At 51.1% G+C, this 15,218-nt stretch overlaps 6 protein-coding genes across 6 annotated transcripts; 2 read left to right on the top strand and 4 right to left on the bottom strand.

Annotated features, from left to right (window-relative positions):
• Positions 1-1,169: 1,169 nt before the first annotated feature.
• Positions 1,170-2,262, bottom strand: HO133_005018 (uncharacterized protein; the record flags this gene model as incomplete). The annotated part of the gene is made up of 2 exons (XM_037295930.1): positions 1,170-1,551; positions 1,634-2,262. 2 exons carry the CDS (start codon positions 2,260-2,262, stop codon positions 1,170-1,172), a joined length of 1,011 nt encoding a protein of 336 aa, XP_037148628.1.
• A 559-nt stretch (positions 2,263-2,821) lies between these two features.
• HO133_005017 (uncharacterized protein) lies at positions 2,822-4,206 on the bottom strand (the record flags this gene model as incomplete). Its single annotated transcript, XM_037295929.1, has 4 exons — positions 2,822-3,431; positions 3,483-3,813; positions 3,876-3,966; positions 4,030-4,206. The coding sequence occupies 4 exons, from the start codon at positions 4,204-4,206 to the stop codon at positions 2,822-2,824; spliced, it is 1,209 nt and encodes a 402-aa protein (XP_037148627.1).
• Positions 4,207-4,781: 575 nt separating this feature from the next.
• On the bottom strand, positions 4,782-7,561 carry HO133_005016 (uncharacterized protein; the record flags this gene model as incomplete). The annotated part of the gene is made up of 5 exons (XM_037295928.1): positions 4,782-5,573; positions 5,627-6,652; positions 6,705-7,044; positions 7,097-7,395; positions 7,448-7,561. 5 exons carry the CDS (start codon positions 7,559-7,561, stop codon positions 4,782-4,784), a joined length of 2,571 nt encoding a protein of 856 aa, XP_037148626.1.
• A 147-nt stretch (positions 7,562-7,708) lies between these two features.
• HO133_005015 (uncharacterized protein) lies at positions 7,709-8,892 on the top strand (the record flags this gene model as incomplete). The annotated part of the gene is made up of 2 exons (XM_037295927.1): positions 7,709-7,739; positions 7,790-8,892. 2 exons carry the CDS (start codon positions 7,709-7,711, stop codon positions 8,890-8,892), a joined length of 1,134 nt encoding a protein of 377 aa, XP_037148625.1.
• Positions 8,893-10,250: 1,358 nt separating this feature from the next.
• HO133_005014 (uncharacterized protein) lies at positions 10,251-12,081 on the top strand (the record flags this gene model as incomplete). The annotated part of the gene is made up of 7 exons (XM_037295926.1): positions 10,251-10,292; positions 10,352-10,391; positions 10,531-10,580; positions 10,638-10,959; positions 11,024-11,042; positions 11,218-11,564; positions 11,633-12,081. 7 exons carry the CDS (start codon positions 10,251-10,253, stop codon positions 12,079-12,081), a joined length of 1,269 nt encoding a protein of 422 aa, XP_037148624.1.
• A 1,596-nt stretch (positions 12,082-13,677) lies between these two features.
• On the bottom strand, positions 13,678-14,939 carry HO133_005013 (uncharacterized protein; the record flags this gene model as incomplete). Its single annotated transcript, XM_037295925.1, has 5 exons — positions 13,678-13,708; positions 13,765-14,432; positions 14,502-14,602; positions 14,661-14,672; positions 14,840-14,939. The coding sequence occupies 5 exons, from the start codon at positions 14,937-14,939 to the stop codon at positions 13,678-13,680; spliced, it is 912 nt and encodes a 303-aa protein (XP_037148623.1).
• Positions 14,940-15,218: the final 279 nt, after the last annotated feature.

Here is a 15,218-nt window from a genome sequence, read left to right as displayed (position 1 = left end):
GCACTCATCATCACGACCACCATGCTTGCTTGTTCATAGAAGAGATATCAGATAGAAATGCTCACAAGAAATCAAACATTCCACGTGTCAGGCCGTGGTACCTTTCGCCTGCTTGTGACAGTCGAACTCTGTGACCTGTTTAATGCTAACCCTCTAGGATCTCGACAAGTGGTGCGAAAAGGCCAGAAAGTGCAAGATAACCTCAAGCTTACTTCTCATATGTGTCTTCCACAGAAGGCAGACGCGGGAAAGATGCTACGACGATTAGTAAGGATAGCAAGGAAATGGCTTGATCAGCTACAGCGAACATTTTGTGAGACCCACGCAGCATATCCGGCTGTGCTTCCCTTCCTCACATCCAAATCAACCACCACACAAACTTCTCCTTAGCTGCCCCGGTCTCGAAGGGAGAGGGCATGAGAGTGGGAGAATCGTCGTCGGCTGGGTGGTTTTTCGAGGCATTTGGGGGGGAGGGGGGTTGATCGGGTTATAGGTGGGTACTAGTACTCTTACTCCCCACACACGACCCTTTTTCTCCTTTCCATACCCGCATCTACAACGCTTTTTTCGGGATCCGGCTCCCTGGTTTTGGGGGTCGGGAGGGCGGAGGTACGGATGGGTGAGGACGGCCCCTGGTCTGGTCTGGTCTGGTCTGGTTTGGTCTGGACGGAGGGAGAGAGGACTGACTGAGTGGGCGCTCTTGTTGTGGCGTGTTGGGTTGGGTTGGGAGGAGGGCGCGATGCGGTGGGGCGGAAATGGGGTGGTTGATGTTGTGGTTGATGGTGTGGAGGTGGAGGTAGAGGGTGCTTTGGTGGAAGGTGGACGGAGGGGCTGCGGGGGTGTGGTTAGGGAAGGGATGGAGGGAGGGAGGGAGGGAGGGAGGGACTGGGGTTGGAGATCTAGGGGGGCAGGGTGATGGGTGTGAGTTATGGAGATGGTTTAAGGGTTCAAGCATCGTTATTTTCAGAGCGCTGGCTTCCTTGTCCACGGCGCTGGGAGAGAGAGAAGGGGAAAGGCGTTGGTTTTGTCTAGCCTAGATGAAGAGATCTAGGTCTAATATCATCGGAAAATGGCCACTATGTATAACCACTTACCGTACTCCAAATGTTTAGGCCACCCAGCGGAAGACCTACTCCGGACGACCATGTCAATGCAAGCTGAAAAAGATTTCAGTTCCTCAACCCCTCCACCCAACTCCTCCATCCCCTCCACTCCGCCCACCCCAGACTCGCCTTCTTCCCCTCATACGTCACAACCCCTAACCCTTTGACATCCCTCCACTCACCACTCCTCCCCTTCCAACCCGCCTTCCGCATCAAACTCACGATCGTCTCTTCCTTGCTCCATCCCTGCTCGACGGCCACGTCGGGCAGATAAGTTGCGCTGTAGCGTTTGCCGTGGTGGGAGAAGGAAATGCGGATACCGTGGGTGCCGAGGGTCCAGTCGAGGGGGTGCGAGGCTGGGGTGAAGTTTGTGAGGAGGGTAATGGAGGTGGAGAGGGTGGGAAGTTCGGGAAGAGAGATGGCGGGGAAGCGGTGGTCGTCGAATGCACTATATGTACATACGAACAGTCAGCTAGGGTGCAGATACTGCCATCTTTTTGTAGGTTGGGTAGTAGGTGAATGGAACTTACGCGGTCAAAGCGTACCCCCTCAACCCAGCCTCCAGCTCCTGCGCTTCAAACGTGCCAATGCATCCCCGGAGGCTTTTGTTCCCACTCCGTGGTGATATCGTGTTCCATGTCACAAACAAGGGGTGCTCTTCTTCTTTAAGCGGCGGGGCAGGTGATGGTTGCTGTGAGCGCCGACTGCCGAAGCTGAAGAAAGAGGTCTTGGAAGAGGATTTCGAGGTGGTGTCTAAAGCTGCATTGGAGGAAGTTGTGGAGAGGGAGGACGGGGTGGAAGAAGCGGAGGAGGCCGAGGCGGGGGAGGAGGCTTGCAGGCGGGATATGCTGGGGAGGGACAGTTTCGAGGATGCATGTTGGGCAAGTTCTTCTGGGGGCGCGTCGTCTTCTCCGTCCTCGTCCTCGTCTGCCTCTTCTAACCCGTCCATCTCGCTATCCTCTTCCAAGTCGTCTCGGCCCTGTAGATCAGGGTCGTGCTCATCCTCATCGTCTTCTTCAGTTTCGGTAGGCTTGGATTTGGTGAGCGCTTCGTATTGAGTCCACAGATCGAGGACCTGCCGGTATTCGAGCGGCTCCCGATCTTCGAGGTCGGCAATTAGGATCTCAAAGCAGTAGGTGCAGTGGGCCGGAGTCGCCATCTTATATAAGTTGACTGGAAAGGTGACAATGGATGTGGATTGTGCAATATGTACTTCTAGGAAGAGGTAGATAGAAAAGTATGTCAAGTCCTCAGGTCATATTGGTTCTATGCATGGCAAGATTGGCCTAAGAAAGGCTGGAAGAGGCAGTGGAGGTGAGGAAGAGGGAAGATAATGCAAGGGCGGAGAGAGACACGCCGGTAGTATGATGCCTGAACGATGACTACTCGGGCTGCTCCTCTCAGCCTTGGCATTTAGGGCATAGGGCTTAGGAGGTATCTCCGGGTTTGAAGATAAGGTACAGCATCTTGAATCTAGCCACTAAACCTACGAGAAGTAGATAATTCGGTTGTAAATTCATACTACTAGGATAGAAAATCAACATCTCCAGAAGGCTAACGTCTTTGTTGCATTTCGAACGCCGGCCCGTCATAACGCTGATCTATACAATGTGTGCTCCTGTTCGTCCCAAGCTTGCTTGATAAGAGTACGAGGGTAAAGATGCCCGTGTCGACCCTTCCAGGAACCCTTTTGCCTTTCAACTATGGGGATTTCCATCTCAGCCCCTCGCCTGTCCCCATAATCCTCGACTCGTCTCCTCAACCCGTCTCTGCTGTTCCCGAATCTGCTCCTCCGTTTGGCCTCTCGCATTTCCCCGACTGTCAATCTCCATCTGACTACCCCCCTGCCCCGTAAACTTCGCCTCATTCCACTTCGCCTCATTCCCATTATCCTGCTGCTTGACCTTCGGCTGTTGGCTCAGAGCCCCCTCCATCAATCCCGCCGCACCTCCTTCCCTCAGCTTGTTAATAGCCCGTATTGTATCAATGGCCGCGTGCAAAGTCCTTCGCGCATTGAAATTCTTTTTAATCACAGGTAACAAATCGCCTCCACCTCTCGCACCTTCACCTCGTTGTTGTCTCGCCATTTCGTCAACAAAAGGGTGTGAGAGCGCTTCGTGTGCTGTCATGCGTTGTTGGGGGTCGATGGTCAGACAGCGTTTGACGAACTCGCGTGCGGAGAGGGAGACGGAACGCCAATATTCGAGGGGGGTGAAGGAGTAGTCGGCAACTAAGATGGCTTGCATTTCTTCGAGATTGGAGTCCCGGTCGAAAGGGGTGTAGCCGCAGAGGAGGAAGTAGGTTATTACGCCTATTGCCCAGACGTCTCTAAAGCTGGCATTAGAAATGGGCATGGTGAGGGTTTGAAGGGCAACAAACACTGGTTTGCCGTGACCGGTCTTCTTGAAAATTTCAGGGGCCATGTAGCCCGGTGTACCGCAAGTCGTCGTGAGAACGTGAAACGCCTCTTCGTCCATTATTCTTGAAAGACCAAAATCTGCTATTAGCAAATCTGCGTTGTCTTCTGGTGTTCGAAATAAAAGGTTCTCGGGTTTCAGATCGCGGTGTACAATCCCATGGTCATGAAGATAGGCGACTGCGGAAAGAGTTGCACGGATTAGGTCTGCAGCGTCGGATTCGTAGTAGCTTCCTTTGCGACATATTCGATCGAACAATTCGCCGCCGAGGGCGAGGTCGGTTACTAGGTACACTGTGGGATCGTAAGTAAAAATATTGGAGCCAATTGACCGGAAGCACCCCCGAGAGACAAACAATTGTTCATGGTCTCGAAGTAGTCCACTAGCGTCAAAATATTTTGATGGCCCATCGACACCCTCTTCAAAACTGCGATCTCGTTCCGTACCTATCACAGCTGTCGTCAGCCCTGATTGTCCCTAAGCCCACGTTTCAACAATTCGGCCCGTACCATATGCTCCCTGCCCGCCATCATCCTCTTGTTGATAACTTTCGCCGCATAGTATCTTCCGGTGTCTATATGCACACACTCCTTTACCACCGAGTAGCTCCCTGCGCCCAGTGTTTTCCCAGTCTTGTACCTGCATGGCTGGATCTGGGGCTTTGCCTGCCCCTCTTGAGCAGCCATGGTAGAGGGAGGTGGGGGACTCGAGAGAGATACTTGGATTCGATAAGGGCGATTGGATCCGCTGTATGGGAAGAACCTCCGGGGCCGGCGTGAGAGGATGGTTCAGTGATAGAATAAACTTGGTGTATCTCTGATCGTTGCGCGCTTAGGTGGAAAAGGGTGGGGATCTTAGGAAGGGCAGCGGAACGGTAAGTCTGGGGTGAGAGTTGGGTTTCGAGGGGTTGGCATTCGTGTTGGACTGAAGTTGTCTGTTGTGCGAGTAGTAAGAAGTGTAAAGCTCTGACAAGCAATGAATATTGGAATTGGAGCGCCCCGTTGAAAGGTAATATATTGTGGGATAAGCGGAGGCTGAAGCACGCCGCATGGGAGTGGGGTCCTCAGCGGGAGCGGAGATGCAACCGTTAAAGGGCCCCACGCAGTAGAATATACTCAACAGTAATGTGAATTGCGGTCAAATTCAATGCCAATCTAGAGGAGTAATCAATCAGGCATCGAATCAAGTGGTGCTCTCATTAAATGGCTACTGATGTTGGGGGAGCCCCAACCCCAACCCCGTCACTATGAAACAACTACTTCTACATGCTTCCACTCCGACTCATACTCCTACTCCTGCTTTCTTCATCCTCATCCAGTGCACCCATACCTCTGACCCTGAATATGCTCGCAGCCCATTCCGTAAACATATCAGGATCCCATGCCTCGTCGTCCCTTCCCTTCCCCTTTTTACTGACTTGCTTCCCATTCGATCTCTTCTCTGCCGTGTAAATGTCGTAAAACGTTTCGTAATTCTGTATCACCTGATCTTGTACGGCTGCCACAAGCGTCTCCTTGGTCCGAACGTCATCTAGATACTCATCCAATTTTCGTCGAAGTACTGGTACCTCCTTCTCACCAACCTTTTGGATCACGTTGACCGCCTGGACTGCATCGAAGCCTTTCTTGGCAGTGGCTGATGCATCGACGGGCTTGGTGATTTTCGAAGCGAAATCGCTCGTGAGGTCGTTTATGACTGTCCTGAGACTCCAGTCAAGCTCAACTTTGGCGTCGAGCATGTTTTCTACGACTTTTGGTAGGAGACCACCACCCATAATTCGCCAGAGGTTCCGGGGGTCAAAAAGGCCGCCCCTTTCTCGGAGCTCCCAGAATGTGTTTGTGACACCAGAAAAATCGAAGGAGATGTCTGGCGTGACATACTCTATGTCGAAAGCTACTATTTGCTGCTTGAGGATTAATAGATGCTTGATAAGAAAGAGGCGGCCATCAGCTGAGTTGTTATGTGTCTTTTGGGCGACGAGTGTGGAAGCATGCTTGAGGGAGACGGTGGTTTGGTGGACTATGTTGTGCGCCAGATCATCAAAGACGGTGGACTGCGGTCAGAATTAACATCGTAAAGGAAACGCTGCGGAAGGCAGAGACATACATTGACGAGCCGATAGATACGACTCAGGAGCCAAATTGCTTTCCTCAGGGTAGGATACCAGCCTTGGAAAGCTGCTTCCATGTCGAAGCCCCAGCGTCCGTTCGGCGAATCTCCCTCTTCCACAACCATGGGGGTCTTGGGCATCGGAGTGGTAGGCTCCACATTTGAGTCTTTCCTTCCAGATGTGGCACGTGGACGTTGGGATTTGGTACCAGATAGGGAAACTCGTCGATTGCGAGCTGGGTAATCCAATTCCTCTTTCTTCGGTCTGTATCTTTCAATTTCATCACGTAGGACAGCTTGAGCACGAAAGACAAGTCTAGTCTGGGCATCTTCAAGCGCTGTACGGATGAGTATTGAGAAGTCAAACTGATTTGCCTCCATAGGCTCGGCCTCTTCGTCTTGGTCATGCATATACCTGGTTTGCAAAAGAGTACACAATTCGCACAGTTTTAACAGTTGAGTCTCGTGAATGATCCTCGGTCGTAGATGGTCGTACAACGGCTCGCACACGGATTCGAGAAAGTCATACAGACCATGTTCTCCTTCAAACCATTCCCGCCAAAGCTCGTATTCATCGGAGCAGACTCCACGAGTGTAGCCAATGCTGCTTCGAGCAAAGGAAACAAGCTCTTTCGAGGTACTTGGAGCCAACGCAATGTCTGCAATTTTCTTCCTGGCGAGTGGAATTACGAGCCTACCACGAGTGGCCGAGTAGCTCGTATACAATTCGTTCATTAAGCTTTGATACTCTGCTTCAGCTCCAGGCTCAGCACCAACCGGAACGACCGCTCGCTTCCGAATCTCCTGGGCGACCTCCTTGAGCTCGGACGCACCAAATCGGAACTTGGCGTATAGAAGTGCAGAGTTCGTGGTATCATTCAATTGGCGATCGGCAATACGTCTCGAGACGTCGGAGGCAGTCTCTCGCAAAGCACTGACGAAATGGACACGGATCAAAGTTAAGCCTCTTGTCATCAGCAAACGGTAGCGCGACTGGTAAGCCCCCGCTTCTCGTTGTTTTGGCTAATATGGTTAGCTAAGCCCGTCCCAATAATTTACTGAGCAAAACACTTACGTGAGCTGCCATGTACTCTAAGCAATCGTCAAGCCGAGCCAGCATTTCAGAAAACTCCTTGCTCCTCACAAAATTGCCTGCTCCTGGTGCGTTCAGTCGTCTAGTGACAGGCTCCAAATAGTTGTAGTACTTGAGATTATCGTCGAGGTTGTCAGCAAGTCTTGTGATCCTTGTCTGCTCATCCAGCAGCCCTGCACATTGCCTTTGAAAAATTGTAGTCTGCGCTTCAACATCTTTGAACGAGCTGGTCAACGATGCTAATAGATCAAGCGTCGAGGATGTATCGGATAGTAGAGTGTCCAGGTGCGACTGAGATAGTTCCAACTGTCTCTGATAGTTTCTGTAGACATCCTCAGCATGCTTGTCTCTCAATTTTCCAAAAAGCGACGGACGTATAATCATCATGACTGGAGTCTAGTAACTCGCGTTCCAGGGCATTGTACCAATCAGCAAAGTCTAGCTCCGACGTGATATCTGCCTTCTCAGTCTTCTCGTCTCCCTTTGTTGTCTCCTTCGCAGCCCCTCCAGAAACCACATCCTGACCCAGTACAGCTTTTACCGCATCATGGAAATCGCTATAAGATTGTGCCCGACGGGACAGCGTTGCTTCCGGTGGTCCAGCGACCTCCTGCGGGACCTCGAGTACGTCTCCAAGGCGATCTAATCGACCAGTGTCAGCCTGGATGTCTTCCTGCGAAAAACATCAGAAAGCAATCCGTTGCAAGCTGAGGTCCTGGGCTTACGTTGGGTCGGTCCAAAACAGATTGTCTCCTCTTATGCTTAGGCAACTGAGACTTTTCTTGCTGAGGCTGTGCGCTTGGATTGAATGAGTAATAGAGAGAGGCATCATCGTACATAACTGAGTGGCTGAGATGTGACCACTGTCTAATGCTGTGGGAGTCGTCGTGGTGTGGGACGTGTCGAATCTCAAACGAGCAACTTTGCCGAAACGTTTTTGGAAGCTCTTGGCGCCGTTCATTTTGTGCTTCTCCTGCACATCAACAATGATATTAAGAAGAGCGTTCATACGGCATGGTATGTAGAAGTATCACTAATAGCTTCTCTCATCGCTGACTCCATCGTAGGCCGACGAATAGCAACAAATCCCACAAGATCGTGGACAAGATCCCTAGCCACTGAGGTCGACATCGACACTCTCCCATCGTCCACCGACTCAATTGAAGCATCTCTAGAAAACTCTTTACGAGAGACAAAATCCATAGAATCACAAATCGAGAATGAGACAGTTCAATACGTTCCCCAAATCGACAATCGCTCCCACGCCGCTCAAAACCTCCTCGAAGATGGGACGGCTGAGAGATTTGATCACTACCGATTCAATCAACACCGCACGAAACCCCTCGGTACCTCCATAGACCAAAACCACTACCAACCGCACAAGCTCCTCACTCAACCCCCTTTCCCATCCGACATAACGCTCGAGCTGCTGCTCGCGTCTCAAGCACATCTTGGCCACAAGACTTCCCATTGGAATCCTATGAATTCTCGATATATCTTTGGCATACGGCAAGGCATCCATATCATCTCCCTAGACCAGACGGCTGCGCATCTTCGCCGCGCCTGTAGAGTTGTCTCTGGCGTCGCTGAAAGGGGAGGATTGATACTGTTTGTGGGTACAAGGGCAGGACAAGATAGGTGTGTGGTCAAAGCGGCACAGATGGCCGGTGGATGTCATTTGTTTGAAAGGTGGACGCCGGGAAGTATTACAAATGGGCATCAGATATTGGGTCAGTGCAGGACAAAAGTTGTGGACGAGCTGGACCGGGAGATTAAGGGATACGACGAAGAGTTACGAGAACGCCAAGTCCTCAGACCGGATCTGGTCGTCTGCTTGAATCCACTGGAGAATTGGGTTATGTTGCACGAATGCGGACTGAATACCATACCAACTATTGGTGTTATTGATACGGATGCTAATCCGACCTGGGTTACCTATCCGATTCCGGCGAATGATGATAGTTTGAGGTGTGTGCAGGTTATAGCTGGTGCTCTAGGCAGGGCGGGTCAGGAGGGCCAAGCGAGAAGGAAAGAGATGGCAATGAAGGGGGTGGTTACTTATACCCCTGATACACTGATGACCGATTTGTCGGTATCGACGCAAGGGGCGAGGACGGGAGGGAGCGCGGAGGATATCAAAGGTAGTGATTCAGGAGGTGGCAATGCCTAATAGAGAGAAACGCATTCTAAGTCCTCACAAAACCTTATGCTCATGTAATAGCTTCACGTAACACATGTGCACAACTGTGTATGTGTATTTACGAGCGGGCCGTCTGAACACCAGGCCAATACGCCTGAACAGACATGAATTCGTGCCCCAGCGCCAAGAAAACTTGAATACATATGCGGCAGAGAACTGGACTGAAACCATAGCTATATACAGTTGTGGGATGGTGGGAAAAGAATGCTATGGCTCTGAGAGCGAAGAGGTCGAAAGTGTCTCGAAAAGACTACATCGAATAGATATGAAAGCTCCGCAGCGAGCAGTCAGAGTACCTTAGCTCTCGAGATAGTAGTCATCGGAGAAGAAAGACTGGCTCGAGGAAGTTAGGCTAGAGCGAGAGATCTACGACGGAGGCACGAAACCCTGCTGTCGGAGAAAGCACGGAAGAGCTGCAGCGACGCGTACTGCGGGCTAGATTAGTGGGCACGGAAGTCTCACGGAAGGTAGGCAAGGAAATCCTCCAGTAGGCATGCGATCCTGGAGCAGAAGGAGTCTTTGGCGGAGAAGGACCCGACATTTTGAACCGTATGGCCGTAGAAGACGGAGGTGGCACCCCTTGTCAGGTCTTCGAGAAATCCCTGACAGATGACCAGAGGAAGTTGAAGATCCTCGAGCAGGGGGAGTGTCTTTGGGGGGGGAGGACTTCACATTTGGGTCTCTACGGCCATAGAAGACAGCCGGACTGTCTCTTACCTGGTGCTGGTTTTCGAATGTAACGAAACATGGAACAGAGAGTGTTGGCATGCTAGGCCCATGAAATTGCCTCATATTTATCATAGCCTTAGGCTGCATACAGAAATGAAGAGAACGAAAGATACAAAATATCGCATATTTCCAATGCGAGTATGGCAATACTCGTAGATCACCTTGGTATAGGTATACGGAACGAGAGTGGTCAGACCACAGAGAGACAATCAATCCACGATTTAGTCTAGGAGCTACAATAACCCAGATCTGAGGTTGAGATTTATACAAGTCCTTTAACCTCCTTTCTTAATCCTACATCCTCTTAAAAGAGTATTCCAGTCGGACCCATTCATTTCATAGCGAAACGCCATGTCTATTCCCAGTAAAACTACGGTGTTAGTGGTGGTTGGGGGCCCAGGAGGCTCATACACAGCTTCAGCGCTGGTACGCGAGAGGGTCAAGTGTCGTGTTGGAGGCAGAAAAGTTTCCAAGGTGCGCCGATGTCTATTCATGGTTCTTACTGACTACGACGTTTCTCTTCGCTCTGCACATTATGTGATTGAGAGACGCGAGCTCGTTTTGCTAGATATTATGTTGGCGAGAGCATGCTCCCGTCGATGCGTCATATTTTGCGATTCGTCGACTTGGACGATACATTTGTGAATTCATTCGGCCTCACCATTGCCTCAGAGTTCTGGCACTGACGAATTCCCAACAGACGAGGGCAGCATGCAAGCTCAATGACAAGCCTGAGGGATGTACGTTCAACAACAAACCAAAAATTTCTTCACCCCCTCCATTTCTTCAACTTCCCACCAGCCCCCCAATCCCACCGTGTGTCTCCTCCCTAGATCCTCCCTAGGAAATACGTTGATAGATTATAAACGGTGTGAATAGTTACCGACTTCGTCGCGCACGGTGGCGCAGGAAATCACTCATGGAACGTGGTTCGCTCGGAGGGGGACGACTAACTGTTCAGGCATGCAGGCAAGTGTGGTGCGGAGATCTTTGACGGTGTCAAAGTCGACTCAATCGAATCTGTACCATCGGACAACCAGAATGGGACCGTGGACTCCGGTATTCTACACCCGGGACGCCCAGTCTCTGCCTCCTGGTCGCGCAAAGATGGCAGTTCTGGCCAGATCAAATTCGATTACCTTGTCGATGCGAGTGGGCGAGCGGGCTTGGTAAGCACCAAGTATCTGAAGAATCGGAAGAACAATCAAGGATTGAAAAATATCGCCAACTGGGGTTACTGGAAAGGGGCAGGAGAGTATGTCCCAGACACCCCGAGACAAGGACAACCTCTTTTTGAGGCACTCTTTGGTAATTCCATCATTCATACCGTTCTACCCAACTCTTAGTGATGCTGACGCACTTTTCTTTCCAGACGCGAGTGGCTGGTGCTGGTACATTCCATTGCACAATGGCACGACGTCTGTCGGCGTCGTGCAGAACTAAGAGCTTGCCATGTCCAGGAAGAAGGCCATGAAGTCTCCATCTACTCACGAATTTTACATGAAATCTCTCAAATTTGCCCCTGGCGTCAGCGAAATTCTCGCCAAAGGGCGAACTCGTGTCTAGTATCAAGGCCGCGTCAGATTGGTCTTACAGCGCCTCCTGTTACCCCACTCCGTATCTTCGTATCGTTGGCGATGCTGGTTGCTTCATTGACCCATGTTTCTCATCTGGCGTTCATCTGGCGCTGTCAGGTGCTCTCTCGGCTGCAACGACAATCCGCGCAGCGATGAGAGGAGACTGCGACGAGGAGACCGCAGTCAAATGGCATTCAAGCAAAGTTTCCGAAGGCTATACCCGTTTTCTGCTTGTGGTTTTGAGTGCTCTCAAACAGATCAGGAAACAGGACCAACCAATCTTGAGTGAGTGGGATGAGGATGGCTTTGAGACAGCTTTTGCACACTTCAGACTGAGTATGGCTTCCCCCCCGGACTCGTTGGCCGAAGCCTTCATCACTAAATCTACTTTCTATTCATCCAAGGAACAACCGATGTGACTGGCAAGCTCAGCCAAGAAGAGATCAACAAGACAGTCGACTTCTGTCTCAACGCATTCGAACACCATGCCCCTGAAAAACATGAAGCAGTCCTGAGAAAAATGGAAACTGCCATGCTCGCCAACAATGCCGAAGCCCCTGCCGCTCTCTCTACTACCAAGACTGAAGCGCAGGTCGAAGAGAAGGCTATAGTTGACCCTGAGGGTCTCTCTCCGAATGAGCTGCGCATCCTGAAAACTATTCGCGCCCGGCAGATGCTGCGCCGAGAGGATACTCTGAGCATTGACAGCTTCACCAGCGACGCTATCAATGGGGGGTTGCCACTCGTCCACAGGGGAAGCTTGGGTCTTCGCAAGGCTGGAGCTAAGTCAGGTCCCAAGGCTCCTGCGATGGATGACATTACCGCCAGAGGGCCCATGGCAATTAAAATGTAGGACACAGAAGGCGGGATGCGATGGCTGGCATTTCTCAACCCACTGGCATATCTGAAGGGTGCTTTCAACACAGCACTACCCAACAATAAAGCAAACTACAGCGCTATCAACGGCGGCCAACCCTCTCTTTCTCCCTTTCTAATCCCCTTTTCTATCCGCCGCGGCGCGCCCCTCCTTGATCCATTGTACGGGCGCTTCGCATACCGGGGAATCCCCGCCAGAGCGGCACCCGCCCGCCCAGAGCCTCATCCCACGACATAACCTACAAACAAAAATCCACCTCACCAACCGCAGACCGCTATCAATGTCATAATTTTTTTCTCGTGCAAATCTGAAAGTCTAATGGAGTGACCATGAATCGTCTCTCTCTTCTCCATCGTGACCTTTTTTATCTCCTTTTTCAAGGAAGCTACACACACTTTCATTCAACCACTTTCTCGATCATCAGTCTCTTGAGAGCAACGCATAGCCAACGGTATAATACTTTTCCCCATCTCTGTATTATATATCAACTTATCCGTCACCCATTTATCACGCTAGGGCTCTTCGCCAGCAGACAGCCCCATTCCAGCCTTCTCAACAAGCAGTCGCTGACGATACATCAGGGATGAAACCAACAAGTACAACAGACTCTCCGCCCAGCACCCGGTCCCCATCTACCGCAACGCCTCGAAGCAAAGCCCACTCCACGGACAGCACCGGACTTCGCGCCCAATTCCAGCCCACACGTGGCGCTTGCCGACGCGTCTGCAAGTTGCGATGGCAGTTTCGGACATCCGCTCTGATGTACCGCCATGCTTCCTGAGCGTGATTCTAGACTCGCAAGCGAAGGCTATCATGTTATTAGAAAGGCTGTGCTGTAGTTCGGAGCGACTGTCGGAAGAGGACATGATTGGGAGTTTCACCTGTTTGAATGGATGTTCAAGCTCGTGTTCGGGTTCTACGCGAGGATTCGGATGGATGTCGACGTTGTCACGGATTACGGGTCTCGATGCGGGAAGAGGGTAGGATACCTACGATGATCTGCCGGACATTGTTGCATTAAGATCAATTCTTTTCTCTTCTCCCCCCCCCTCATAAAAAGGTATGTATGACCGAAATATCTTCTTCTATATCCTCATCATAACAGCCAGCCCTCTTCGGGTGAACGGATCACCAAAACAGTCCCGTGCTCTCCGTTCGCGGGATCTCAGCAACTCCAAATGGCGCCTTGGACGCGGGAGCGAGCTTGGCAGCGATGTCGTCAATGCATACTGGAGTTAGCATACGGGCCCGCCTCTACGAGGACCTAGAAAGAAGATGTCAGGGTACATTTAGGTACCTTGATGATTCATGCTGGAGGAAGATGGAGTTGTTGGATTCTGATGCGAGACGGGTTAAAGAGAGAGAGAGAGAAGACGGGCTTTCTAGAAGCCTATATAGGCGTAGCTTAGATCTATCTGGGATTGGATAATGCAATCAAGAATCTTGCTGTAGATCGTTTTGTGGTTGAGTCGTGCTGTGTTGAAAGCAACGGGGTTTTTATGTTCGGTCCGCAGGACCTAGATCTCATTATCCAAGAACGCAGACACTGAATCTACATAGGCAAGCCAATATCTACTTCAGCGTTCTCATCGTCGCTTCCACGCTGTTCGATGTATCAGCAAAAGCCATCGTGCCTCGATAAAGAAAGGGCGTACTCACACAGCAAAAGTCCCAGCACTGACCGGCATCGCCCTCAACAACGTCGGCCCAATCCCCTTCCAAAACCCCCTCGCCCCTTCGCCCTTCCACGTCTGCGCAAAGCAATCTCTCATGTTCCTGTACTTCCTATCCGGCCCAAACCCATCGCTCTGCATCTTACTCTTCACGACATCAAACGGGTAACTCGACAACCACAACGCCTCTCCCGCCAAGCCCCCATACGTCGCTATTTTTACTTGGCTAATTTCATCGCGCTTGATACTATTGCGTGCGGCGTCGGCGTTCATCATGTACTCGAACGCGAGAAACCAGACGCCGTAGGCCTGAGCCTCCCTCAGTATAGTCACCGCTTCTCCGCGATACAAACCTGCTAGAACCCCTTCATGGGCGGAGAGTTTGCGAACACAGTCGATTGGGCCGGTGTAGAGGCGCTGAGCTCCGTGCGGCTGGGTTTGTAACCGGATACGGACGTGCTCGATGGGGCCTGAGATGACTGAGTTGGCGACGCCGGCGAAGGCGCCGGAGAGGTAGTATTGGCCATATGAGAGAGTGGGGTTGGCGGGATTGCCGGTGCTGTTGGATTGTTCGAATTGGCGACGGGCGTAGTGGAAGGCGCCGAACTGGACTGATACACAGGCGCCGATGCCAACTAGAGGTGTTAATGTACCCTACGAAAACGTTCCACAATGATGAGTAAATTGGGTTCTTTGGGTTTCCCGAGGCAAGATGAATCTTACCTTGTAGAATGCCGCAGGGCCTTCATTTTTGAAGATCTGGGTTGCACCATCTAGAGCGCTGGAGTATCTTGTGGTCGTTTGAAGGCGAACTTTGACAATATCTGGCAGTCGAAATTCAATATGGATTCTTCAAACATGAAGATTGAGGGCCAGGTTTACCGAATGGTTGTCCTATATTTCAAGTTGTCAGCTTTACTACGACCTTTTCTTTTCCTCCACAAGGAGTATCGAAGCAGGAAAAACGGCAATTTGGGGTAATATATCCTGGTATTGCGGCAAATTATGGAACAAAAAAGCACCGATCATCAAGTGCAGAGCAGCAAAAATACCCAACTGACCAAGCAATACCTGAGCAACTCCACCGGCAGCGCCAGCGAAAAGGTCTTTCAGAGTTCTTTGAATGCCCCCTTCATCTAGCTCCGCCGCTGCATCTGCCATTGTTGTGTCTGAAACACCTTCACTATCTAGGTAGATCCCCCCAAGATCTCTAGACCGTCTATGTAGAAGCTCTTGCAGATTTCATAATCGCGTGGACGACAGTTTGGGCTTTGAGCGAGGTCTGGTAGCGTGACTTTCGTAGATTAGATTAGATTAGGGCCAACGGTTAGGGCTGGCACAGGCGCCGGCAAGCGGCCAAAAGTCCGCAAAAATGTTGAATTCAACTTCAACCATATTCCTAAAGTTGATGAGAATGGTGGGTTTACGGCCAGCTTGCCG

The sequence above is a fragment of the Letharia lupina genome (assembly GCF_014066315.1).
Source record: "Letharia lupina isolate WasteWater1 chromosome Unknown contig_20, whole genome shotgun sequence".
Classification (NCBI taxonomy): Eukaryota; Fungi; Ascomycota; class Lecanoromycetes; order Lecanorales; family Parmeliaceae; genus Letharia; species Letharia lupina.
This window is presented reverse-complemented; position numbering and strand designations above follow the sequence as displayed.